General features: G+C 48.3%; 8 protein-coding genes across 15 annotated transcripts; 2 read left to right on the top strand and 6 right to left on the bottom strand.

Moving 5' to 3' along the window:
* Window positions 1-131: 131 nt before the first annotated feature.
* On the top strand, window positions 132-2,554 carry H257_05182 (hypothetical protein). Of its 4 annotated transcripts, XM_009829963.1 has the most exons (11): window positions 132-229; window positions 282-319; window positions 369-497; window positions 564-662; window positions 739-870; window positions 953-1,056; window positions 1,110-1,401; window positions 1,645-1,771; window positions 1,827-1,955; window positions 2,011-2,248; window positions 2,315-2,554. In XM_009829963.1, exons 1-11 carry the CDS (start codon window positions 160-162, stop codon window positions 2,361-2,363), a joined length of 1,407 nt encoding a protein of 468 aa, XP_009828265.1. In that variant the 5' UTR covers window positions 132-159; the 3' UTR covers window positions 2,364-2,554. The 4 variants fall into 4 exon arrangements, with proteins under 4 accessions (XP_009828265.1, XP_009828267.1, XP_009828266.1 ...); XM_009829965.1 differs by having other exon boundaries at window positions 369-662; XM_009829964.1 differs by lacking the exon at window positions 2,315-2,554 and having other exon boundaries at window positions 2,011-2,302.
* Window positions 2,555-3,337: 783 nt separating this feature from the next.
* On the bottom strand, window positions 3,338-4,479 carry H257_05181 (CAMK/CAMKL protein kinase). Its single transcript, XM_009829962.1, has one exon. It carries the CDS (start codon window positions 4,443-4,445, stop codon window positions 3,579-3,581), a length of 867 nt encoding a protein of 288 aa, XP_009828264.1. The 5' UTR covers window positions 4,446-4,479; the 3' UTR covers window positions 3,338-3,578.
* A 1,921-nt stretch (window positions 4,480-6,400) lies between these two features.
* On the bottom strand, window positions 6,401-7,550 carry H257_05180 (CAMK protein kinase). The gene has a single exon (XM_009829961.1). It carries the CDS (start codon window positions 7,437-7,439, stop codon window positions 6,471-6,473), a length of 969 nt encoding a protein of 322 aa, XP_009828263.1. The 5' UTR covers window positions 7,440-7,550; the 3' UTR covers window positions 6,401-6,470.
* A 1,079-nt stretch (window positions 7,551-8,629) lies between these two features.
* Window positions 8,630-10,511, bottom strand: H257_05179 (hypothetical protein). Of its 3 annotated transcripts, none has more exons than XM_009829958.1 (4): window positions 10,479-10,511; window positions 9,532-10,410; window positions 8,939-9,484; window positions 8,630-8,897 (listed from the first exon to the last, which is right to left on the bottom strand). In XM_009829958.1, exons 2-4 carry the CDS (start codon window positions 10,339-10,341, stop codon window positions 8,760-8,762), a joined length of 1,494 nt encoding a protein of 497 aa, XP_009828260.1. In that variant the 5' UTR covers window positions 10,342-10,410; window positions 10,479-10,511; the 3' UTR covers window positions 8,630-8,759. The 3 variants fall into 3 exon arrangements, with proteins under 3 accessions (XP_009828260.1, XP_009828261.1, XP_009828262.1); XM_009829959.1 differs by having other exon boundaries at window positions 8,951-9,484; XM_009829960.1 differs by having other exon boundaries at window positions 8,630-9,484.
* A 348-nt stretch (window positions 10,512-10,859) lies between these two features.
* H257_05178 (hypothetical protein) lies at window positions 10,860-13,302 on the top strand (the record flags this gene model as incomplete). 3 transcript variants are annotated; one of them, XM_009829956.1, is made up of 6 exons in its annotated part: window positions 10,860-11,418; window positions 11,477-11,699; window positions 11,756-11,963; window positions 12,028-12,606; window positions 12,656-13,019; window positions 13,071-13,302. In XM_009829956.1, 6 exons carry the CDS (start codon window positions 10,860-10,862, stop codon window positions 13,256-13,258), a joined length of 2,121 nt encoding a protein of 706 aa, XP_009828258.1. In that variant the 3' UTR covers window positions 13,259-13,302. The 3 variants fall into 3 exon arrangements, with proteins under 3 accessions (XP_009828258.1, XP_009828257.1, XP_009828259.1); XM_009829955.1 differs by having other exon boundaries at window positions 11,756-11,975; XM_009829957.1 differs by having other exon boundaries at window positions 12,656-13,302.
* A 1,144-nt stretch (window positions 13,303-14,446) lies between these two features.
* On the bottom strand, window positions 14,447-17,761 carry H257_05177 (hypothetical protein). Its single transcript, XM_009829954.1, has 11 exons — window positions 17,309-17,761; window positions 17,160-17,260; window positions 17,008-17,116; window positions 16,751-16,947; window positions 16,556-16,685; window positions 16,129-16,210; window positions 15,528-15,592; window positions 15,162-15,229; window positions 14,917-15,098; window positions 14,698-14,865; window positions 14,447-14,635 (listed from the first exon to the last, which is right to left on the bottom strand). Exons 1-11 carry the CDS (start codon window positions 17,742-17,744, stop codon window positions 14,494-14,496), a joined length of 1,680 nt encoding a protein of 559 aa, XP_009828256.1. The 5' UTR covers window positions 17,745-17,761; the 3' UTR covers window positions 14,447-14,493.
* Window positions 17,762-18,285: 524 nt separating this feature from the next.
* H257_05176 (AUR protein kinase) lies at window positions 18,286-19,160 on the bottom strand (the record flags this gene model as incomplete). Its single annotated transcript, XM_009829953.1, has 3 exons — window positions 18,286-18,363; window positions 18,423-18,548; window positions 18,648-19,160. 3 exons carry the CDS (start codon window positions 19,158-19,160, stop codon window positions 18,286-18,288), a joined length of 717 nt encoding a protein of 238 aa, XP_009828255.1.
* A 475-nt stretch (window positions 19,161-19,635) lies between these two features.
* Window positions 19,636-24,687, bottom strand: H257_05175 (hypothetical protein). The gene is made up of 8 exons (XM_009829952.1): window positions 24,574-24,687; window positions 24,068-24,490; window positions 23,790-24,004; window positions 23,606-23,730; window positions 22,712-22,947; window positions 22,019-22,332; window positions 21,215-21,454; window positions 19,636-20,282 (listed from the first exon to the last, which is right to left on the bottom strand). Exons 1-8 carry the CDS (start codon window positions 24,620-24,622, stop codon window positions 19,848-19,850), a joined length of 2,037 nt encoding a protein of 678 aa, XP_009828254.1. The 5' UTR covers window positions 24,623-24,687; the 3' UTR covers window positions 19,636-19,847.
* Between the last annotated feature and the right edge of the window lie 189 nt (window positions 24,688-24,876).

The raw sequence follows: 24,876 nt of genomic DNA, 5'->3' as shown, positions 1-24,876 counted from the left end.
GACAACCGAAGTTCGAAGGCACGTTCCTGACACAAACAGTCGTTTCGGATTGCGTAGAGTGCCAATACATCGAAGTTCGAAGCTCCAATGAAATGATATCATGCCAACCTGTACGCCACTTCACAAACATCCACACCGCTAAAGGTGCTGCTGCTGTCCATGGAACGTCCTCCAGCAGTCGTCGTCACACGCATGGCACAAACGCAATTAATCAAGCCAGCATCTGAAGGTAAGTCGCTCGGTTGCTCTACCTCTCCTCACTCCAAGCTTTGCTTGCGCAGCTGCGCCGTACGGCACCTTTGTCCCCACGCTAGTAGTAGTACGTACTGTACATGCCTTTCCCGACGCGACTCAATGCATCGCTGTAGGACAGCACTGTCGCCAGCACCAAGTGGGTCATGGTCGCCATACTATCGATGCTGTCGTGCTTGAATCAAGCCATTTGCTACACATATGCCCCAGTCTCGCATTTTGCCGAACAAGGGTGGCACCACACGGTGACATCTCCGAGAGATGGTCATGTTGATGTGTAGAAGTTTCTCACTGGGTCGATTGGTTGATAGATCACGTGCACGACGCTCATCACAGTGTACTTTGTCGCATACATCCCGTTCGCGTTTATCGGGTCTTGGATCATGGACCACCGAGGCCTTCGCTTTGGGGTATAACCTCACTCACGACCATTTCTATGACGTTTTAATGTTCGACCACTCTATGACGTTATCAATGCCGTTATAGGTTCTTTTGGGTGCGGGACTGCAAGCCGCTGGCGCGTCGTTGCGTGTCGTTGGTGACTGGATCGACCCTTCGTACCAACTGTACTTCCTCTTTGGGGGTCAAATGCTGGCTGCCGTTGCAATGCCGTTTATGGTACGTCATTTTTTTTCCCATTTTCCATATCAGCATGCACACTGAACGATACATAAACTCGAGATTGACGCTCGTTTTGTAGGTAAACTCGCCGCCCATGTTGTCTGCGCTGTGGTTTCCGCCGTCGCAACGGGCCATGGCGACGTCTGTAGCCGTCAACTGCAACCAACTCGGCATTGCCTTGGTGTACGCAGCTTGCTGTTCTCATTGAGTACTTCGCCTGACATCGACTTGTTCAGGTACATCTTGTGCCCATTAGTGGTAACGTCTGTCACCGACATCCCAAACTGGACCTTGCTGATTGCCGCTCTTTCCATCGCTGCATTCGTGGTGACCATCTTCTGGTTCAAATCGTCTGCCAAGTTCCTCAACGTTGACGACGACGTGTCCTACGACTGGCACCAGTGGCTCAACGCGTTCCACCACGACGGGTTCTTCCTCACCGTGTTTGTCTTTGCCGTCGCGGAGACCGTCACGAACGTCCTGTCGTCGCTGCTCAACCACATCCTCCGCGCCGATGTCTTCACCAAGGTACACCTTATTTCGTTCCTTATCTCGTTCCTTGTGGATAATATGTTCGATTGGTCTGATTGTTGTTTACTTGCATGTGATTGGTCAGATTGAGATGGAACTTGTTGTGGGATTGGTCCGATTGAAGTTGAAGTTGTGTATAATTGGCCAGATTGAAATCGAACTTGTGTGTGATTGGTCGGTTTCTTGTGGCGGATTGTGGATTATTGAAGGCGGTGATCAGTCAATTTACTATGAATGTAGGCGCAAAAAGGGCTCATTGGTGCTGCGTTCATTGTCAGTGCCTTGGTTGGCGGTCAAGTTGTCAGCGGATACATCGATGGCACACAGCTGCACAAAGTGGCGTTGGTCGTGTGTCTTGTCGTCACCGGTATGTATTAGACCATCAGTATTATCATTCAAGATGGGTGACGACAATTGCATAGGCGTGAGCTTGGTGGCATTTCACTTTGCTGCGTCAGCAGTGTTTTCCGGTCAAATGTATGTGACCATGGCGTGCCTCATGGTAGCGGGGCTGTTCCTTGGTCCTCTGCAGCCCATCTCACTCGAGCTCGGTATGCATGATCTTTATCGTCCATAATGGTTCATATCAATGCACGTGGCTGCTAGGGGTCGAGTGCGCTCACCCGACTACCGAAGCGACGGTCGCGGCCCTCCAGCAACTTTGCGGCAACTTCCTCTCGGCCGTGCTAGTCCCCGTCCTCGGCAGTATCCAGCATGCCGCGGATGAAGTGCATGCGCAGCAAGCCGCCGGTCACGAGGCGTCGTACTGGATGGAAACTTTCATCACACCCGAAGTCGTGTTGAGCGTGCTTGTGTTTATCGTGGCGTCGGTCTTTTGCGGCTTGTAAGCAACTATCTCCATCATCGTTTGACCGTTCGAGTAACTCATGGCGCTCGTTTGTGTGTGCAGCGGCGGCAAGTTCAAACGGTCGGCGCTGGAAGGCCAACATGGGTTATAAAAGTGTATGCGAATGGTCGCCAATTCGACAGCAAGGCCCAATTGAAGGCTCAAATCCTACAATCGTGGGCCAAGAGAGTACTTATCAACCCTAGTTGAAGGTATGCCTACAAGAATGGCCCAAGTTATCCTTTGTCGTGGACAATCAATTGATAAATAGAAGTTATCCTTTGTCGTGGACAATCAATTGATAAATAGATGTTAATCAAAAAGTGCGTCTATAATTTCTTTTCAGTCATTTTTTTGAAAATTGTAGATTTCTTGAGAATTGAGACTGTGCCCAACTCCTTTTGCGGGCCAAGTTTTGTAACAGTTTCAAGTGAACTGAGAGATAGTGATCCACAAAATAGTACGGTACTCCTTTCAAACTGGAAAAATCTAGGGCGCGTCACTAATTCTTTTCGGACGTATCCAATCAACGTGCGATTAGTATGTACTATTAATAGTAGTGTACTACTACTACGTTAGTACTGTACAACCATGGCCTGCCACACTAAATATAGTACTACAATTATTATATAATACCTGGTACTATTTGTATACTACCAGGTCATAGACTCCAGAGCTCAGAGTCAGGACGATGCGAGGACTTGGCCAAACTGTAATTTCCAGTACTGTATTGGAGATTCGGTATGATTTTCTGGACCCTGTTCAATCGAATCTCGCCGAGCGAATCGAGCACCAATTTCTCCCATTGGTCAATCCGAAATTACTTGTCGCTGATTGGCTACAATCGAGTTTCTACTGGAAAGTGCACAGTGGATATTGACCAATCAGACGTCTCGGCTCTATTTGTGGTCGATTGAACGAACCATGCAAAATTGGGAAATTTGAAGAAAATCGACAATAACTCCAGCACCACATTTCTACAGTGTAGTGTCAGCTGCGACCGTTGATCATCCACAGAATTACAACATATTCGTCTCACGGTCAGGAGCGGGTTCATTCTGACGTCGTCGGGTTTCGAATAAGCAACGACGATAGACAAAGTAATTAAAATTATATTTTTTCTTCCGACATACTGGTAGTGTTGTGGAAGTATGAATAAATAGCGCCCTATTATCACACCAATGGTAATCTCACGTGGGGCTTGGGCAAGGAAGGGCGTGTCGTACAGACGGCCGACATATGGCCAGCACTAGACATACACGACACTGCGCTCCACTCGGAGCTTGGTTTTGCTTGTCGGCTTCTGGAAATCGATATGGCTGATCCCTTAGCCTCGAAACTGGACGGGTTCAGTGGATGACTGCATAAACTCGGACGCCATGAGCTGCTTCATGGTCATGCGCTTGGCCGGGTTCACTTCCAGCATGCGCTCCAGCATGTCCGTAACATGGTCGGGGAACAAGTGGTCCATATTCCACCATGCGAGCATGCATCCGAGCCCGTTTTCTTGAAAATACTCGAAGGTCGGGTCGTCGACGTTGGCCTTCTTGAACAGCGGGGTGCCCGTGATCATAATGAACAGCATGATCCCGAGCGACCACACGTCGGCCGGCCCGGGCGCAAAGCACGCCTTGAGGTACATTTCCGGCGCCATGTAGAAGAACTTGCCCACAGCGTCCACCTTGACCTTGTTCAAGTCGGCGGCCAGCCCAAAGTCGCACAGCTTGCACTCGCTCTGGCTGTTCACGAGTACATTTTCGAGCGAGAGGTCGCAGTGCGCGACGCCGCGGGCGTGCATGAACGACACCGCGCTGGCGATCTGGAAAAAGAACTCTTTCGATTGAGGGAGCGACAGCCGTCCACTGGGGCAGTTGATCACCAGGTCAAACAATTCGCCCTGGGAGCAGTATTCAAGCACCAAATGGTCTTGACCGTTCTCCTGGAAATCCTTCAACAACTGCAGAATGTTGGGGTGGCAGCCGCGGTCGCTCAGCTGGCGCATGACCTTGCGCTCCATGGCGGCATCTTCGTGGACCGCATGGTTGCCCTTGATGGACCGTTTCTTTGCGATCGCCTGCGTCGACATGCACTTGACGGCGACTTTGGCCATCGTGTTGTTGTCCACGCACAGAAGAACCTTGCCGTAGATGGCGGGGGCCAACTGCTTGATGATCGTGTAGTGAGCAAGAGACATGGAAGATGGAACGAACACTTCTACCGCCGTTGACCGAAAGTTGAAAATGAAGCTTTCTCTCTTTCGACAACACGGTACACTCGGACAAAATGCAACGAAAATCCAGCGATGCCATTGGCCCGTGCCACTTGAAGTTGGGCCACGTTTTCTGTAACCAGCATATCTTTACCTAAAAATATGACCACGTCATGCTGAGATTTGAGAGACTGGAGCTGTGACGAAATGGGGGCAGTGAAGCTACAAGGGCTGGCTAACAGAGAGCTATGGAGAGCGCATCATGTATGTATGGTACAAGTACTGTAGCTGACGTGAACTAGTATGTACTACAACTGTACGGTAGTACTAGTGTATAGTACTCGAAGTACACCGCATGTCGCGATTGCAATTTCTTGTGGGTTTCAATCCAACCCATACTTGCATATACAAATTGCCATAGAACATTGAAGCATTTGTGCAGCCCAGAAGGCCGATTTTTCATACGACGACGCATTTGTCGTATATGATCTCATGTTAGTTTAATATGAGTAATGTAGTACGACGAAGCGTTTTGCAGTGAAGCATGTGATATATGACGTCGTCGTTCTCAGACAGGCTCCATGTCGTAGCCGTAGCCGGTGGTGATTGGCTCGCGCATACAGTACAGTACTACTTCGAAGTACTACGTACTCCGGAGTACATATTATTATAACGTAGTACCAGTACTGTACTACGTAGTACTTCGAAGTAATTAGGATGCTATGGTGCACGTCATCTATAAACTACCAACTTTTCACAAAATTTTCTGACTTCTATTTCATATTCATTACTCAAAATTGCAGCAAATTGAGACGTATAATCGTCAGATCTCAATGTGGTGAAGAAATTCTACGTCTCAGATTCAAATTTGGTGATGAATTGGTCCAGAAATAGATATTTAACCTAGTGGTATTTTACATGGGCGCTTGGATATGGCCATAGGGGTGGCCGCTCAAATGTATCTTGATTTTTGTATGTGACTCTTATCCGTATTTAATATCCGGAGGCAAGGGGGACCTTTAACCTCCCACTCCAGTGATAAAACGCATGAAATCGGTATTTAACGTATCTGGATTTTGGGTTTAACTACATTAATTGCACGTTAAATAATAAAACCTCCACTCTTCAATTTGGCCAGTTGGAAGTTTTTAGATGAAGTGCACCATATGTGTCGACATTCGGGCTGAGCTCCTTCGACGGGGAATACATGTAATGATGTGCACAAGAACGTCGTGGCAAAGACGTCTTAACGTCATAAGGAACGGTAAATATGTGTGTGAGTTACACCACCAGCAAATGCATCCACAAAGCAAACCGTATGGTCTCGCTCGCGCTTACGGTCGTCGGTCTCACCTAGCTTTTCACTACTGTACGTATCGAAGTGTTCTTACCGTGGAGCTATAAGTCCCAAGTGGCGCACCTTGCATGCCAAACACTGGACTTCAGTCGCCATTATAGATAGACGCACACAAACCCATACGTGGAACCTGCAACGAACAGTGCAAAACTTCTGACGTTTGGTCTGTCGTTGCCCAGACCAAGTTATCCAGCCATAAAGGCTTCGAACACTACTGCAGTCATAGCTAGGGGCTTCTACGGGGGCCCCAACATTTCATTGCTGAACTTCAAGTCGGAATCCCAGCACTTCCCCGCGGATTAAAAATATCGCTGTCATAACATGCTGTTGCAATTGGCATGGCAATTATTTCAGTTTTTTCCGCGGCACGACGGCCAATGACATGTTGGGATATCGACATATCGTTGTACTAGTAGACATTTTTCTCACTGAAGGTAGGTCGTGCGGTCGCGGGTACAGGAGCGAGGGGCGCCCATGCCGCTCAATGTAACGTCGTTGTTATGTAGTTCGTCATACCCTCCATAAACGTTGGCCCTTAGTTTAACTTCCTGTTAGTTTGAGCCAAAGTAAAAAATATGATCGATGATTTTGAAGGAGGCACTCAACGACTGGGATTAATTTAGCTATAAATAACATATCTTGAGCGGTCAAGTTTAGCTCAACATGGACGGGTTCTTCTTGGAGCGCAAAAAGGTATCCATCCAGCCAAAAACGTCGTCGTCGACGGGGGGCAACGGGATGTCTTCGTACACAAAGTCGTGGACCAGCACTTCGTCTAGCGTCATGCGGGTCAACGGGTTCGGATCCAGCATGCGGCACAAGAGGTCGAGGGCCTCGGCGCTGAACAAACTCTCCATCCGCCACGCCGACACGATCGCGCGCAAGCCGAACGTTTGAATGAAACGGAACGTGGGGTCACTCGAGTGCGCCTTCTGCACCAACGGACTGCCCGTGACCATGATGAACAGCATCATGCCGAGGGACCACACATCCGCGGCGCCAGGCGCGTAAAACTGCAGGGTGTACATTTCTGGAGCCATGTAGAACGGCTTGCCCACGCCGCCAGTCTTCCATTCGTAGAGGGATGCGGCCAGGCCAAAGTCGCACAGCTTGGCTTGCCCTGCCACGTCCACGAGGACGTTTTCGAGACTCAGGTCGCAGTGGGCGTACCCGTGGCTGTGCATGTACTGCAAGCCACTGGCCACTTGGCGCAAAAACGTTTGTGCGGCGGGGAGCGCGAGACGGTCTTGCGCACTGACGACGTCAAACAGTTCGCCTTGAGCGCAGTACTCGAGGACGAGAAAGTCATGGCCGGCGTGTTGAAAGTCGTTGAGCAGGCAGAGGACATTTGGGTGCCCGCCGTCCGCGCTGAGCGTGCGGAGCACCTGCTTCTCCATCGCCACGTCTTCGTTGACGACAATGTTGTCTAGCAGCGACAACTTGGCTTGGGACGCTTGCATGTTCATGCACTTGATCGCTACCGGTGTCTGTGTGTAGTTGTCCACACACAGCAGCACGCGGCCAAAGATAGCGTTGGCAAGTTCGCGGATCTGTGTGTACTGCGGCTGGAGTTTGTGAGGGTAAAGGTCTTGGGTGGTGTGTGGCATCGCCATGTCCATCATGCTAGTTGTGGTTTTGGGGTTGGTAGGGGATTCACGAATGGCTCCTTGGATGGTTCGGGCATGTTGACTTTCGATGGTGCACTGGTAACGGAGTGCAGAAAACAGGTTGCATTTCCGAGATGCACCAACCGACCATATGCACACCTCTTACGGTAGACATGTGGGGGGCCCCATGTATTTTGTCATCGAAAGTGCCGTTGAATCTAAAAATAGGGGGAGGGGGCACCTGCCCGAACGACACCAACGTTAGCTGTGCGTTCGTTTCGGGTCAGGATGGTGGGTACTCAATGGAACTCAAGACGTGTCACCACCAAGTGGGATGGTACCATAAAGTTGCGCCAAGCTTTCTGGGTTCACTGACCCTTGGCTGCCCATAAGGTTGGCTGCCAAGAAGCGGACACTACAGCCAAGTACGTAGTACTGGACACGCCTTGCCTGATGACGACATCAGAGTCTGTATTTCATGGGCGTCCACGAGACATTAACGTGTATTGCTGCAAATATACACACGACATTTCCCATGGTATTGCCGTTACATGTCGACCTGGATGGATACTGGGTAGAAGGTGCTTGCTATAAATAAATATAAATGCACAGATCCCCTGCAAAAGATGGAACACCACATGATACAAGGTCGACCCGTTCATGGAAGTACGACATGTGCAAGGCGGTAAGACTGGCGACGGACGCGAGGAACACCACTGTATACATTTACATACAGTAAAACGGGAACATGCTGCTTTATAGTTGTCGGACGACTGAAACGCTGTGCGAAAAACGCTGCACCGGTTTGGCTGGATATTTCACCAATGCCTGGTCCTTACAAAACCACAGAATATGGATTGTTTAACCTATACTTTGTATCGAACAAGAATCGCATTTGATCTATGTATGTCATTGTAACTGCAAATTTGCACAAATTACATACGCATGTGTGGGCGGGGTCGCCACTGACCGTGCTGACGAGATGGGTGGACAATAAATCGTCCTCTCCGAGTCAACACAACGACACCCCCCCCTGTCTCCTGGCTTAACAGTCATTGTCCGTTGGGTTGTTTGTATGTCAACTTGCATAACTTACAGTACAGTTTGCTATCTGGCTTTTTATTCATTTCCATGCAATGCTCAAAATTATTGGCCTGATTCTATTTTTTTCGAATCTTTTGGAAGATAGATAGTGAGTAGACGGGTACAGTACAGTGTATTTGCCGTTTTCGGCCATGTTTCGTCAAATGTCGTTCACCAGAAGACTCGCATCAAAATTGTTGTCACATGATTACATATCTCGAAGTACATCGCATTGTTGTGTAGTATGGATGGCTATGCAACCACGACTAGGTCAGTGTCGTCGGTGGCGCCAACTGCCGAGCTCCGGCGATGAAGTCCGAGCGCAATGATCGACGCCGCTGCCATTCGAAATGGACTCTTTATTGGCGTGTCAGTGTCCTTGGATATCGCCTAGAACAGAGTCAGCAAAACGTGCAGTCATTACCCCATACATTACATAGTACCATCGAACCACTGAGTCGTCGCAGCAAGACAGAGCTGGACGTGCGGCGCAACAGATGACTGGCAGCCTCGTCCTGAGACATCTGTGGGGTGACCGGTGCATGGAGGTTGTACGTTTCCTGAGACTTCTCCGACTGCATGTTTGCAACGGCGTCGGTTAGGGTAGCCACCGCGTGTTCGACCGCCTGCGCTGTCGCGAGTTGAGTAGCGTGGATGGCCTCTGCGCGGGCAATGGAATCTCTCAGAGTCGACGAAAGGTCGTGCAACGCCGCTCGGAGCACTTGGTTGTCTCGCTGAAGATTAGCTATTTGAGCTGTATGGGTTTCGCCGCCGGCTCTCATGCAGACCACAAGCGTGCCCCCCATCATGACGAAAGGCACGAGCCAAGCTTGTAGCGCCCATAGGACATATGATGGCCATGGCAGCGTTTCGTGATTGACTGGCAACGACACGGGGCTACCAGTAGGATGTGGACTCCGCCGTGTGATGCTGCCCTTGGCGCTTGGGTGGCGCAATGTGGGTGCTGGAATGGCTGACTATGACCTGGCGTGTGAGAATCAGACCACCTTAGGTGACAACGTACATAATCACGAGGCTGTGATGTGTTGGACAGCAACTGGATTGCTGATGGAATCGAGTGGTCGAGCAGATTGAAATCGGAACGGGTTGGTACCACCACGTCGAGTGAAATGTCTCGATGGGATGGTTTTAGTGCTGGGGCAGCTGTAGTGGACACGACGTTGGTAGGTCGTTCGAGAGCGGGATCATTGCAAACTGGCCACCGAGGGGGTGGCTGGGGGCTGCCGAGGTTGCCATAGATGCGAGTGGTGGCCGGGCACATTGACTTGTGAAACGATGTATTGGGTTGTTGCGCAATTATCGATGGTACTTGGACGATCGTTCGTTGATCATTCGTTGGCACAACCCACATGTGACGACGGTGGTTCAGATACGTCATTGTGCGACTGAACTCGAGTTTCAACGTCATCATGCAGCTGTCTCGCTGTGTCGAAGGTACGGTGATGATCGTACGCGTGAGGTAGCTGCACACGGAACTTGCAATTTCGACCGGGGTGGTTGGAACGACTGACCACGACGACGTTCCTTCGTCAATGCGGAGGTATGAGAACTGGTACAAGGTGTCCCAGGAGCCCGAGATGGCGTTGATCAAGGCATCGCCAGTGGCTCGCGACAGACTGTGTTGCAAACAATACTTGTTCAAGTGCGCATCTATCGTGGTCGTCCCGACTGGCACAGGGACGACAAGGGGCGACTCACCAAAGAACACTGGGAGCAGGAGAGCATCTCCATCAACGTATCCTTGTGATTGGGTAGCATGGACTGCCGCTGCCCACACGAGCACGAGCCGAAGTACGCTGTTGTTGCATTGCATGTCAATATTTAGGACTGTAAAGATCGCGCCCCAGATCTTTGACTGTTCGCACAATACGGATAACAAGGCCTAGAAACCGGATTTGGGTTAAGGCCAATCGGACGTTTTATTCATTTACAGAGGTTTGTATCCCCTACCACGACGTGATCCACGGAATTTAGGCAATGCCGAGCATTGACAGCAGTGCAAACGTGAAACTACTACTTGTGCGTAGTACTTCCTTTGGCTAAGCTGACCGCGGGGCGAAGAGTGGGGTTTAAACTGTCGTGTTGCATTACTTCTCTGTCGTAATGTGCATTTCATTGTGTTCTCGCCTGAGAATACCGGTCGAATGGGATGATTCCTAGTTCCAACGTTCAAATCAGGCGTCTCAGTTGACGTACTCTTCATTTTTGTATCGAAGTTCTTCATGCGATGGTCAAAATTGTCCTAATAGAACGATGTGCAAAGGATCTCCAGACTGCCTCAACATTGTGCGCCAATGAAATCGCGGCATGCGATGACGACTTGGGTTCAGTATGGTGAGAAACCTGCGAAACTTGATATTGCACTCTGCGGGATACAGTCAGATCAGTCGACGTCGGCGCACTCTCTTCCGAGCGGCGCTTGTGATGACTACTATGAAGAAGAGCGACGTAATTCGCCTGGCTGAAGGATGTAAATGGGTCGAATTGAGGTCCCTAATAGAAAAGGACCCGTCAGCTGCCCAGGAGCGCGACCGGTTTGGCATGATCCCACTGCACTGGGCGTGCACCGACCCCAACACTCCGCAAGATGTGCTCATGCTGCTGCTCAAGGCGTACCCGGCAGGTGCACGGCTGATGAACAGCGGAAAGATGCTGCCGTTGCACATTGCAATCAAAGCCCAAGCCAGCATCGAGTGGCTGCAAGCTCTGTTGGCCAACTACCCGGATGCCGCCATCGCCCTCACCCCTGCGAAGGAGGACGTGGTAGCCTTGGCCAAGAAGTATAGATTGCCCTCCATTTCGATCAACCTTCTCGAAGAGATGCGAGATCATGTCCAAAAGACCTCTGGCTACAGATCTGGCTCCCACACCACCGACGAAGATGCTGAAGGTGGTATTTCACTCTCTCCATATCCGTGGCATCGTGGCCTCATGGTATCCATCACTAGATTTCGATGACGGCAACCGTTCCGACAGCATCCTCATCACGACGACCTCTTCGCGTTTCGACGCTCGATCGTACTCGACGGCGTCGTCGCGCCCATACGAATCATTTTCGTCCGAGCAGCATCATTCGTTGCACATGACCCCTACGGAAATCGACGACCCAATTACTGTCCCCAACACGTCCACGAGTTCGCAAGGGATTTACACAGTGCCGCTGCCCCCTCGGTAGTAGTCCCCCCCCCCTTTCACGTGATAACGTCATATGACGTGGCCACTACTAGGTGGACAAATGCCCCGACATGCCACATCTGCGCGTCCAAGTTTGGCACGTTCAAAAAGCGCCACCACTGTCGCAACTGCGGCCAGTCCATTTGCACAGACCACTCGGCCAAACACAAAATGAAGTTGCCCCACGTCGGCCTCACCACCCGCCAACGCGTGTGCGTGCTCTGCCATGACAAGATCACGAACGCGCCCGCCGCCGCCTTGGTGCGTCCCCATGTACGTTGAATATGTGCGCATCTTGGTAAACATGCGACGACCTTTTGCGTAGATGCACTCGACCGACACTGCCACCACCTCGACCACTTCTGCCATCAACCTGTTCCCGTCCCAGCGCGCCTATCCCCCGATGCCAGCATCGTCGCGAAGTCTCATGCGACCAGTAGTGATGACGACGACGACGACCCAGCCTTCCTTGCCTTCGTACGGGTACCAGCCCGTCGCGCCACAGCGGAGCGCCAGCTACGGCAGCAAAACCAACATTAGCCACCTCTTCAACCCACAAAATGCACACAAGGACAGCGTGATCCAAGACATGAACTTGCAGGTGCAGCTGCTGCAACAGCAAGTGACGAAACTGATGGAGGAGAAGCAGCAAGCCGAAGAGGCGCTCCTGGTGACGCGGCGCCAGACTTCGAGTTCCGACGATAACGCGACGCAGTCTGAACAGTTTCGATCAGTGCATTCCGACGTTGTTCGGCCGTCGTGGGAAGAGCCGCACTTCCCCAACATCCCCGACGACCCGCCGCCGCCGCCGCCGCCGGTGGCTGTCCTTCCCCGAGAAACATCCTTGACCGACCACGATCTCTTGGGTGATACGTACGCCCGCAACACGTACGACGACGCAGGGGTACGAGTGTGTGTAATTCTAAACAACATTCCACAAAGAACGTTCGTAGGAATTCTATCGAGATTCGCGGTTCACGCTGGACGACCGAGACACGTTTTTCGACAAGTACGTAGCGCCACTGGCCGCTCGGCCGCTGCAGCAGCAGCAAGTACTGCAGGAGCTAGCTGAAATTGAAGACGACATTGAACGCACGTCCATCGCCGACCATGTCGGCCAACATGAACAACCACAGGAGCAAGTTGCTGCAGAAGTATCCCCAGAAGACGAAACCGATGACGATATCCAAGAGGTAGACACGCTGCTAACATTGGGCGTGGCCATGCTGCAGCAAGGATGTGCGAGCGGCGCCGTCGCCGCGTTTGAGCGGGCCGTGGAGCTCATGCCCCTGGACCCCCTGCTACATTCGTACTTGGGTACTTCGAAGGAGGATACTGCAGTGTATTGAGTTTGGAGGGTATGTGTAGGCAAAGCGTGCTATGAAGACGAAGACATGGATCGCGCGATTGCTGCGATTGAACGATCCCTTGACCTTGAAGCGTCGGCCGCCAACTGGACCCTCCTGGGCAAAATGTTGTTCGAAAAGGGCGACCACGACAAAGCCATCGACGCGTACCAGCGGTCGCTGGAAATGCAAAAACGAGTAGGGGCGTAGCGCATCACACTATATTCTGTCGTTTAAATAAATATTATCCCCAACTACTGTGTTGAACCTTGGGAACGACGCTGAATACTGTAACGGCATTACGAATATTTGTTTTTAAAGGTAATTTGGTTATAGAGGCAATTTTCTTCAATCGACAATTGCATCGTAAACGGATTTGGGATTTGCCGAAAGATCGGTGGTTTGCTGAGCTGCATTACCCAATAAAATTCAAGAATTGATATGATTGGATAAAATAAAAGCCTGCAACAACTTACACCTTCAAAACCTTATAAGTTCAAGAGGGGTTCGCCTGTTTTCAAATCAAGTATGACCTGTAACATATTATAACTGCATACATATAATATTGTTCTATAAATCAACAATTTTGTGCCTTCCAAGGCGTAAAATTCCAATACTAAATACAAGGTTAAATTTCGGCAAATCACCGATCGCCTGTTTGAGAGCCTAGTAAACTTTGGCATTTTATTTGCCCTGATTCAAACTCTCATACTTGATTCGGGCGATGAGATAAAGCTCGAAAAGGTGAGTTCGGCACTGCAACTTTCACGTCGAGATAATTTGAACTTCGCCAGATATGGTCGATTGAATGGAGCTCAAAATCGGCAAATCACTGTTACTTCACGTTATTTTACATGTGTTAATCCTTTGCACTAGAAACAAATTTCGGGTCTGTTTTGGGGATCCATAAAATGTGACGAGGTAAGCGTAAACTATACAAGGACTACAGTACTCCGTGCTTTATTATAGTGTACAGTAAATTTGAGGAAATTTGGCCCATATACACTCTAATAAAGCACAGAGTTGTTCCGTGTTTTATGGTAGTCAGAACCAATACCCGCTTTTGATAGCCAATTGAAATTCGCAATTTGGCCCTGGGGTCGCCGTGATAGGCCAAATTTCCTCAAATGTACATCCCTATGATAATTTAACGAAGCAATTCGATCCACTTAAAATAGTCACACCCACCTCGATCTGATTAGCAGAAATTTCCGCCAATTAAATGGATGTCGTGTGTCGTATACAGCATTTAATTGGTAGGTATCCACCAATTATATTGATGCATTTGTATGAAAAACCTGGTGTTGCTTTGATTGGCTGAATACATTTGTTTTGTGAATCACATTGACCAAATTTATATTCACATTTGTAAAACAACGAAATATTAGCTAGCTTTTGGCATGATTACTACTATTAATATAGCAGGAACGTTACTAAAACTACTACTAGTACTTTGTTGTTGGGGCTGTTGTCGTATAGGTTGGTCGACTGATTAAGTCGACAAGAAACGTGTGGCGGGGCTCGGCCGCGCGGCGAGTGGTGGATCCAAGCGCCAATGGGTGGCCTCCTTGCACGTGGGTCCACAAGCTAGCAACCCGCCACGTCACGATCATGAGTGATCACGTCATTCTATGTGACAACGTCATTACCTGGCCATGGTCGGGAACGTCGCGGCAGCATGCGACACGGTGGCGCGGCCGAGTTTTGGCACTTGCATGAGCATCATTTGGTGGATTTCGCCCACGGTGAGCGCGGCTTTTTTCCGCGACGCCGTTTGAAACTCGCTGTGGAGCTGCCACGTCACGGGTACCACTTGGCTACATTCACAGTCACAACACTAGACGGGCCACCCCAAAAAAAGTACGTACGTAAAATCGCGCAGAGGGGGCGGTGGCGGCGACGCCAAGGGTAGAGTCGCGGCGGGAACAGGGGGGTTCGTACAGACCAAATGGGGGTGGAAGTGGTGAACAATATGACGGTGCACGGCGGCGAGGAACCCCACCGTCTCATCGTGGGACGCCCCGTGGTATACGAGAAAGTTGTGCTGCACCTACGTCGTACACCTTGAGCAGGAATCCCCGAGGTGGCTGGCTGGCTACCTGCACCTACATACCTGGGTGCGCGTGAGGGCAGTTTGCAGCCCTCCACCTCGGATACACGTCGATTGGGATGCCAAGGACCCTGCACCCATACATAGAACACCATGAAACATGAAACAGAGTTGGACGTATCTCATGTTTCGAAAATGGTACTATCCCAGGCAGACAATCGATATACGACCAATCAAAACCACAATACTCAAGTAGCCAATCAAATCCACCACTCTTCGACCAATTCAACATCGAATTAGTGTATGCCTTGAATTAGTATGACACTGGGCGACTTTTACATACAAAAGTCAGTACAAACAATCGATCGATGGATTTGGCAACGAATCAGCACAACCATCAATCATATTTTGGGTAAAGTAAGACAATACCTTCGACTAGGTATATCACGTAGCGCAGCCCACTCTCCTTGAGCCGGGCCTTTTGTTCCGTGTATCTACAGAACACGTTGGATACAGTATCCCTCCAGTGACACATCACATGTAGTTATGGTGGTGGGTTGATTCTAAACTGGAACGAATCGACACAACCAAATATAATGTACACACAAGAAGCATCGGCAGAAGGATATTTAGCCAATCAGATTGCAGGAAACCATATCGACATCGTGTGTGACTGAAATTAGTGTGAATATTGTGGATTCGATACTATGAATTTCCAGACCCCGTCGAATCAAATGATCTCGCCGCCGAATCGAATCACGAATCGACGCTATTGGCTACTCCGATTTTGAGTGGATTTGATTGGCACTGGACAAATATATTCAACCAATCAGAACACTCCAGCGTGATTCAATATTGATTAGAGAAACCACGCGAATTTTGCAAGTTTTTAGCGAATTTATTCACAATACAATCAGGACACTTTTTCACATTCAGTACAAAGAATAATCGATCGATGGAACGATTTGCCAAAGAATTAGCACAAAAGTCAACCAATATGTTTTGGGTAAAAGAAATACAATATCTGTACCGCTTGTCGACAATGCTGCTGGCTAAATCCGAGATATTCTTTCGCTCCACGACCACGTCCAGCACGAATTCCTGTGGTTGTCCTACGTTTAAGATATGCATTTACTGTCAGTACAGTGGACTCATTTATAGGCTAACTCGAGTAAACGCAAGCAAATATATTTTTTGAGTTCTAGATACATATTTCCTCTGTTGGCGTTTGTTTATTGTTGGTTGAATGAACCGCCAAACAATCGTTGGACCTTTGAAATTGCATTGAAAACCAAGTTGAAGAGGTACTTTTGTTGACTGCATCGATCAACCTTTTTAGCCAATCAAATTGCAACCTTTATTCTTTGTAGCCAATCATACTCCTCCATTGCTTGCTTAGGTGGTATCAATCCTCCCCCATAATAAATAGGCACATTTGGCTGAAAATCAGTACGTACCTTGATGCATTCGAGTAGGAGCGCGAGCAATCCATATCATGTCGCCAATATTGAGCGCGCGCACTTCACACGTGACATTCGCCTCGAGCAGTTTGCGTTCAAACACAGATCGATTCGTTCTTGAAATCATCTACATTAACCCCATATATATATATACCATTCAAATCGCCAAATGTATTCACAATACTATATCACCTCGCGATGGTCCAACAGCAGCACGATGTCCCACGCCTCGTCGTCGTTGGGTCGGACTTGCGGAACGGTGGGTATCAATTTAGACAGGTTTGTCGTGGACCAATCGAATGGCGGCGTGGCGGCACTGGGCTGGCGAGTTGGTCCAGATCCATTCGCTGGTTGGGCTTCCTGGCGACATAGAGTGGCACTTTGAATGCCTACAGCGATATGTTAGACCATGAGAATCGGCCACCTCTAAGGAGATCTAAGGAGGGTACCAGCCAAGGATAAATACAAGAGACCACCATCCACCGCCTTGGCTACGACGTGGTGGGCGTTGATAAGGCTCGACATGCGCGTGGACAGTTGAGATGTTGTGCCTACAAACTAGAGCTAGATGAACTTGATTAAGATATATCAAAGGTAGTACGCCCAAGGCCTTCATCTCGGTCACGAGTTCGCTCAAATCCACGGCGCGGGCTTCGGATGTGGCTCCAACATCCCAAAGTGCCATGATCACGTACCAAGGCACTACCAAGAAGGATCATGATCGACAAGACATCAAGCTATCCGACGTACATTTTCCCTTTGCTGGCTTATAGACCTTGGACACATCACCGCTGCTTGGGTGCTCGACTAGACCGTTGGATGGTGTCGCTTTGCGCTTCTTGGATGCCGCCGCCGCCTTCTGTGTCCGTGCGGCATCCTCCTCTGGCGGAAGATGCCTTGCCATTTCTTCGCCGTACGTCGCGGCCGCCTCAAGACGGATCAAAATAGCGTTGATTTTCTGTGCAATGAAGTTGCCCACGCCTCGCAACGCTTTGGCTTGCTCGCCGGTTTCAATGGACGCGGGATGCGTCCGAATCGAATGCAGGGCACGTTGGTATGACGAAACGGTATGGTTCACTTGGCCTGGAGCCACCCGTCGATGGGACTTAGCTCCTTCTTGTTCAAGGAGCTTTTCCATCTCCATCACGAGGAACTCGTTGGATGGATGTGCGCATTTTGGTGGCATCGGTCCGCCGATCCTGGCAGATTCAAAATTCAAGTTGGCATGGATATCCGGATAAAGATGGAGACGATTATACGGATGATGTCTTTACGTAATAAAAAAGAACAGCTACATTGTCGATTTGATACAAACTTGGGGAGGGAGTGCAATCGAATTGCGCCTACCAAACCGATCCACAATCGATCTGATTGGTTGAATTTCATTGAGAAGGTTTTGATTGGCTAATAATTGAGAAGGTTTTGATTGGCTAATAATTGAGAAGGTTTTGATTGGCTAATAATGTTGAGCTCATCTGAGGTAGCCAATCAAATCGATTTAAATTGCAACGAGAAACCACGCCACAACACGAAATTTCACTCGAAAGCACTATATATATATATATTCACGGTTGACTGTGAGTAAAAGTCCAACGAAATATTGAAATTCTTCGTTCAATACAAATACCAAGTCTATTCAATACTTCAAGTACTACGTAGTATTATTTTTTGCTGTTAGTTTACTTATCTTATTGTAGCCTCGTCGTCCAGGATCAGTAACACTATAATTAGGTCGACGAAAGTACGTTTTGCGGTGTACCGACTAATAACTCGTACATGAGCACTCCTAATGTCCAGATGTCCACCTAAACATAACAAGATTTCAGAGGTGGTACAACAAAATGACATTTGGTGGTTATAGTACCCGTTCGTCGTGAGCCAAGTTGTCCACCATTTCAGGAGACAAGTAGTCCAATGTCCCACACAGAGTACGCCGTCGGACGTTGTGGGACGTCACCGACCAGCCGAAATCGGCCAGTTTGAGTTGGCCCTAAGTGCAACTTGGTCAATAAAGGTACTCGGATAATATTGTGATAATGACGCAACATGCAATATTCATGAATTTACTATATATTGCGTACGTACGTACGTTGTAGCCCAAGAGCAAGTTTTCTGGCTTGAGATCTCGGTGAATGACATGGCGTTGATGCATGTAGAGCAGACCTTGGGCGATCTGGTACACATACGTGGCGGCGACGGGCTCGCTGAATCGACCGACGTCCATGAGCTTCTGGTAGAGTTCTCCTTGCGGGGCGTACTCAATGATGAGGTAGATGCGCTTGTCGTCGTAAAAGTACCCAAACAACCGGAGAATGTTGGGGTGGTTCAGGTCCGACTGGATTTCGATCTCCCGACGGAGCTGGTACTCGACGTTGGCCTTGCGCAGCTGGTTCTTCTGCAGCACTTTGAGGGCCACGACGTACTTGGATTCCTTTTCTCGCGCCAAGTACACATTGCCAAACTTGCCTCGGCCCAGTGGTCGGCCAATCTCAAAATCCGTGAGCTTCCACACGCGATCTGTCGACTCATCCACCACTTTTGGGAGTAGTATTCGCTTGGATCCAGGTGATGTCAATCTTGCCCGCAATCCTGCTGCATCCATGGGACTGGTGCATCCACGTGACCAGCAACCAACATGTCCAGCCGACTGGAGCCGCTCATGTAAGAGGTGGACGTATTCATGTCCACACTGCTTGGAGATGCTGGCAGCATCGAACCTGCCATCCTGTTGGATGGGGTGCTTATTGAAGCAGGTGTCCTTCGTGGCGCCATGGAAGTATGTGTCGACGACTCAGCCATCGTTGACCAGAATGTGCGAGTCCTTTGGTATCCGGATACAGCCTATTCCTATTGGTTCATTACCAGTACCATCTATCATTATCCGGTACTACGGATATATCACAACCCCACGGCACTCCAACAAACTTATCAATCGTGTGAGCAACTAACATTACTTTAACAACTACTTCAGCAATAATGCAAAGTGTGCCAAGTGAGATGCGTCTTGTGCCTTTATTTGCGTGTGAGATGAGTTTGCATACACAAATATAAGCGGATGATACTATCAACACCCCAATCCCCATAGTAGTAGTACATGTATTGTATAAAAGTCGCTATAATCTCCCAAAATTAGCGTGGTTTGTCGAATCAGTACTTACTGAATCCCGCTCGCTCGAGACGTTCTGATTGGTTGATTCTCCACCTTGTCGTAGAGCCAATCAAATCGACTCAAAATATTGGAGAACCAATCAATATCCCACACACAATTCCATGTATACTCTATATCGAGTTACGTTTGCAACGCAGGCACACGCAGGGGGTTATCAAGCGACACGTTCTGCAATCGAACGGTGCCTAAGATGGCTTCGGGCAGCTCTTCCTCGGACTGGGACTCGAGCAGGAAGGCCAGGTCAACCACGAGCACTTTGGTCACGCCCTTGACCATACCCACGACCGTATTGGCGACGCTGTTGGATGAAATGTCGATGTCCACTTCAAAGTAGTTGGGGCCACGGTGGTACGGACAGCTCAGCTTATTCCCAAGCAACGTCGGCACTGACCCCACCGCCTGCTTGACAATAAACGTGCCTTCCACCACCGTGGGAATCAACTTGAACCGAGAGTTCCGGAATGCATCGTCGCCGTCCAAAAAGTCGGCGAGCAGGTCCGAGAATGGCGAGTTTTCGTCCAACAATGTGGGCGAGTCCGGTTGAAAGTAAAACACCTAAAAACATATTCAATATAGTGTGATTGTCAAATCGATCAAAACAAGTCGTCGTCGATATATGTATATATATATAATATATATATAATGTATATATAATATATATATATATATATAATGTATATATAATATATATATATATAATGTATATATAATATATATACAATGTATATATATATAATATATATAATGTATAGATATATATACAATATATATAATGTATAGATATAATATCGATATAATATAGATATATAAATATACTGTTGACCGAGAATGTTACACCAACGACGGTTGTAAAAACAAGTGACAAATCAAACAATACATTTCACATATGATGGATTTTTTTCCAACAACGTGAAACGAAGTCTAGACTAGTAGTTGGGGATGGGAAGCATTGGCATGTCAAGCACTAAACGAAGTCTAGACGAGTAGTAGTATATACAACACATTCAACTATCCAAACATAATCATATATATATATATATATATATATATAGAGTTTAATATAAAAATACAAAATAGACGAAACCATCAATCAGCACATACAACAATCAATACAAGTGCACAAATGAAGACACACCATTGCACCAAGAAGGATGATCGATAAAAAATATGGATCGATCGATACGTAGCATATATATATATATATATTGTTGATTCGATTCGAAATTGGAGTGCTCAATCGAAGGAGCAGAATCACCAAATCAAAGGCAGAGAATCGATATATCGACCAATCAAAACACAAAACATGAATCAAATTATCCCCTCTTCGAAGAATTCAACATCGAATTAGTGTGTGATTGAAATTAGTGTGATACTGGACGATCTTTACATGCAAAATGAGTCAGGACAAAGAGAGTGAGTTATCCACTTGGATTTGGCAAAAAAAATCAAAAGTGAACCAAATATATTGGGTAAACGAACAATAATACCATGCTCAGGTTGTTGGGGCTAGGGATGATCATGTTGATGATAAATGTAAACCCAGGAGCAGTTTGGACATGCGACCCAGGCCGATTCGCGAGGTTATAGCGCTCCTTTTCGTTGTCAAATGCAAACAAGTCGACCCCCACGAGGCGAAATCGAGCCTTTTTCGACGGTGTTTTCTTCTTGTCTACCAAATAGTTGGGTCCGCGGACAGCAAACCGCGACGCATCTGGTTCCGACCACATCTACCGCAACAACGCCACGTCATTCGATGGCCTCGGTATAACCATATATATATATATATATTGTTGCTGTATCGTCCACACACTTTAAACCACATGGAAAAAGACATGTGGTTGATTTGTACGAATATTGTCGATTTGATACAAATTTGGGGTGCAATCGAACAATCGATCTGATTGGTTGTTGAATTTCATTGAGAAATGGGTTTTCATTGGCTAATAATGTTGAGCATATTTGAGGTAGCCAATCAAATCGATTTAAATTCCAACGAGAAACCACAACACAATGAAATTTCACTCGAAAGCACAATATTCAAAGTCGATTATTCGAAATCGGAGTGTGTCAATATCAATCGAGTAGGAGCAGCAGCACCACCACCAAATCAAATGAAATCGCCCAATCGATATATCGACCAATCAAAACCCAAAACATGAATCAAGTGGCCAATCATCAAATGATCCACTCTAGGACCAAGTCAACATCGAATTAGTGTGTGTGACTGAAATTAGTGTGATACTGGACGATCTTTACGATTTGGCAAGTCCATATTTGGGGTAAAACAATACCTTTTCAGGCAGAGACGTCTTGAGCTTTTGCACAACATGCGGCGCGGCACCGCCAATGCCGCCGCCATCGACGCGGCTATTCTCGGAGGAAGTGTCGGCCACCGTGACGCTGGGCGTGATAAAGTCGCCGCCGCTCAGCTCATCCCGCATGCCGACAACCGACCGCAGCATCGGCAGCACCGCGTCCACGTCCATACCGAGCTGGTGGTAAATGCTCGAGTTGCCCTTGGGGTCGTACCGGAGGACATAAGTCACGAGCGATCGGACGCCGCCGTGAATTGACGACTTTTGAGGCGCGATGACGTAGCCCCCGCCTACACACATCCCCCCCTTGTCACAAGTCTAGTATTACTACTACTAGATACTACTACTACTAGATACGCTATCCCAGCTCTGTCGTAGAGTGTGTGAAATCTGCACTATCATAAATATCATAAAACCATAAATTCTCAAGTACAGGTATACATACATACATGTATGTATACCATTGAAATCTTGACATTCCAATTGTATACTTGAGAATCAATGCATTGTCTAAATTGAATGACATGATGCAAAAAAAGGTATCTGATCTCTCATACAGTAGCAGCTAGCCACTCAAACACGGCGTCCGAAATCGTCCTTGACACGACTAGTACTACTAACTAGACTCTCTCGAGGGGGAAATATCATAGTAGTCGTACTAACACATACCGAGGATGCTGGCGCGCACAAAGTTGTGGCGAACACGGCACTCGGGATGCGTCGTGGACTGGTACATGACAAAGTACGATCCGTCCTCTTCGCGGCGCCAGTATCGCATGAGCACGAGGTCGCGGGGCTTTTGCCACATGGGCCAGATGTACACGGGGCGCAGCTGGACGTATATGATGTCCGAGTGGTCGTCCATCGCTTGAACGACCTTGACCGATGTCACTGACGAGTCCCATCTAAAATATATATGTATATATAAATATATGTTTATATATATTGTCGATTGGATAGTACAAATTTGGGGACGGGGTGCAATCGAATCAACCGATCCACAATCGATCTGATTGGTTGTTGAATTTCATTGAGAAATGGGTTTTGATTGGCTAATAATGTTGAGCTCATCTGAGGTAGCCAATCAAATCGATTTAAATTCCAACGAGAAACCACAACACAATGAAATTTCACATATCGAAAGCACAATATATCGACATCTCCAAACAAATGGTCATTGATATATAACGTTACCATCCAACCTATAAGTACATCATCACACGAACTGCCCATCTTTCACATTGTTTTTCCCGTCAAATATACATAACTATATATAACTATATATATATATATATATATCGTAAACACGATACCCATACGTTTCGTTCAAAACGATTCAGACAAAACTAACACAATAAAAAAAATTGGACAACTTTGAAACATCCGATACTACAATCTAAAGGCTGTATATTTCTAAAAATCGTTTCAGAAAAAAATAATAGTACTGTTTTGGACACAACTCTTGAAAAAATATGTTTGTTTGGCCCACGTTTAAACTATATATATTAATATATATTCGACAATTTGGAAAATATATGTGTGTATATTTCAACTTGCACGAACCGTTGGTAGCGACTGGTGTTCATGATCAAGCGAAACACGTCCGAAGGCGGGCCATGGACGACCTGGGACACGCGCAAGCTGGGGATTTCAATCGCCGACTTGGGCATCAGCGTCAAAGCGCACACCTAATGGACATGCATGAGAGGGACACGAGGTAGGAATGTTGATGGGGGAAGAGATCTACCACGACGGCGGCGAAGGCCGTGCCAAAGCACACGAGCATGTTGGCCACCATCGAATGCATGACGCTGAACGCCAAGACGGCGCTGATCGTGGATGCGAAGAGAAGGTTGTTGGTCAGGCTCGCGTGGTGCGCGTACATGGACGCGGCGACTTGGTGGCCTAGCGGGCATTCTTGCATGATGCGCAGTCCTTCCTCGACGCGCACGAGCCACCAGCCTAGGACAACATGTGAATGAAGGAAGGAAGGGCATATCGAGTGTACGTCACTACTACTACTACCTTGCTCGGTCTTGACGTTGTCCGTGTCCAGGTTGAACAAGGACACGTTGTCCGTGTCGAGGATGGTGGCGCTGTAGCCTTTGCCGACGTCGGCGCCCTTGAGGATCTCTTCCTTGACGCCGGCCACCTCCTTGATGGCCGAGATCGTCTGCTCCAACGCCTTCTTCCACGCTTCCGCCATCTTCTCGTCCTTCGCGCCAAGGTCTATGAACCGATCCTTCTTGTACGATTTCTCGCCCGCCCCCACGGAGAACGTGATGCGGAACATCCACACTTGGTCGTGATGCTTGTGTTTCTCCTCCGAGTTGAACACCTTTCCCACCACGCACTCGTTCGTCAACACGTACGTGCCGCGCGGCGTCGGGTCTCCGCGCTTCTTGTAGTAGCGGAGGTTACTGCCTTCCAGGATGAAGTATCGCTCCGCTGCGTAGGTACACACGGTTAGTCAGGCGAACGAGAAGGAGGTACGCGCCTCCATGCAGCCTACACAGGCGTAATACACGTACTCCAGATGATGTTCATGTGGTCCCGCCGCTTGGTCAGCCATCCTTCCATGTTGCTTGTCGATGGCGCTGCTAGTACGAAGCAATTCAAACACTTTCACGCCTCACACACAAGTTACACATACTACACGTGGCGTGTGTAATTATATTCCAAACAACTGGAACTTTGTATGTAAAATAACGCAATTAAATATAAAACACACAATTCCCAGCACACTTTCTTGCCTAGACGCTCGGTTCATGGCAGAATGGAGGCGCGCCCGCTATGGGCTCGCGTGGCCGCCGCCATACTAGTAGTATGCATGC

This window comes from Aphanomyces astaci (assembly GCF_000520075.1).
Source record: "Aphanomyces astaci strain APO3 unplaced genomic scaffold supercont1.9, whole genome shotgun sequence".
NCBI classification, from domain to species: Eukaryota; Oomycota; class Saprolegniomycetes; order Saprolegniales; family Verrucalvaceae; genus Aphanomyces; species Aphanomyces astaci.
This window is presented reverse-complemented; position numbering and strand designations above follow the sequence as displayed.

What these genes read in the sequence shown, in the direction of transcription:
- H257_05182 (XM_009829963.1), top strand. Translation starts at nt 160, where the DNA reads ATGGAACGTCCTCCAGCAGTCGTCGTCACACGCATGGCACAAACGCAA. An exon ending in CCGTTGCAATGCCGTTTATG is followed by an intron (nt 871 to 952) that starts GTACGTCATTTT and finishes CTCGTTTTGTAG; the next exon opens with GTAAACTCGCCGCCCATGTT. An exon ending in GCGCCGATGTCTTCACCAAG is followed by an intron (nt 1,402 to 1,644) that starts GTACACCTTATT and finishes CTATGAATGTAG; the next exon opens with GCGCAAAAAGGGCTCATTGG.
- H257_05181 (XM_009829962.1), bottom strand. Translation starts at nt 4,445, where the DNA reads ATGTCTCTTGCTCACTACACGATCATCAAGCAGTTGGCCCCCGCCATC.
- H257_05180 (XM_009829961.1), bottom strand. Translation starts at nt 7,439, where the DNA reads ATGATGGACATGGCGATGCCACACACCACCCAAGACCTTTACCCTCAC.
- H257_05179 (XM_009829958.1), bottom strand. Translation starts at nt 10,341, where the DNA reads ATGCAATGCAACAACAGCGTACTTCGGCTCGTGCTCGTGTGGGCAGCG. An exon ending in CATCACAGCCTCGTGATTAT is followed by an intron (nt 9,485 to 9,531) that starts GTACGTTGTCAC and finishes GCCAGGTCATAG; the next exon opens with TCAGCCATTCCAGCACCCAC. An exon ending in GTTCGATGGTACTATGTAAT is followed by an intron (nt 8,898 to 8,938) that starts GTATGGGGTAAT and finishes ACTCTGTTCTAG; the next exon opens with GCGATATCCAAGGACACTGA.
- H257_05177 (XM_009829954.1), bottom strand. Translation starts at nt 17,744, where the DNA reads ATGCCACCAAAATGCGCACATCCATCCAACGAGTTCCTCGTGATGGAG. An exon ending in TAAGCCAGCAAAGGGAAAAT is followed by an intron (nt 17,261 to 17,308) that starts GTACGTCGGATA and finishes CCTTCTTGGTAG; the next exon opens with TGCCTTGGTACGTGATCATG. An exon ending in TCCTACTCGAATGCATCAAG is followed by an intron (nt 16,211 to 16,555) that starts GTACGTACTGAT and finishes TCTTAAACGTAG; the next exon opens with GACAACCACAGGAATTCGTG.
- H257_05175 (XM_009829952.1), bottom strand. Translation starts at nt 24,622, where the DNA reads ATGGAAGGATGGCTGACCAAGCGGCGGGACCACATGAACATCATCTGG. An exon ending in TGTGCGCGCCAGCATCCTCG is followed by an intron (nt 22,333 to 22,711) that starts GTATGTGTTAGT and finishes GGATGTGTGTAG; the next exon opens with GCGGGGGCTACGTCATCGCG. An exon ending in AGACGTCTCTGCCTGAAAAG is followed by an intron (nt 21,455 to 22,018) that starts GTATTGTTTTAC and finishes TTGTTGCGGTAG; the next exon opens with ATGTGGTCGGAACCAGATGC.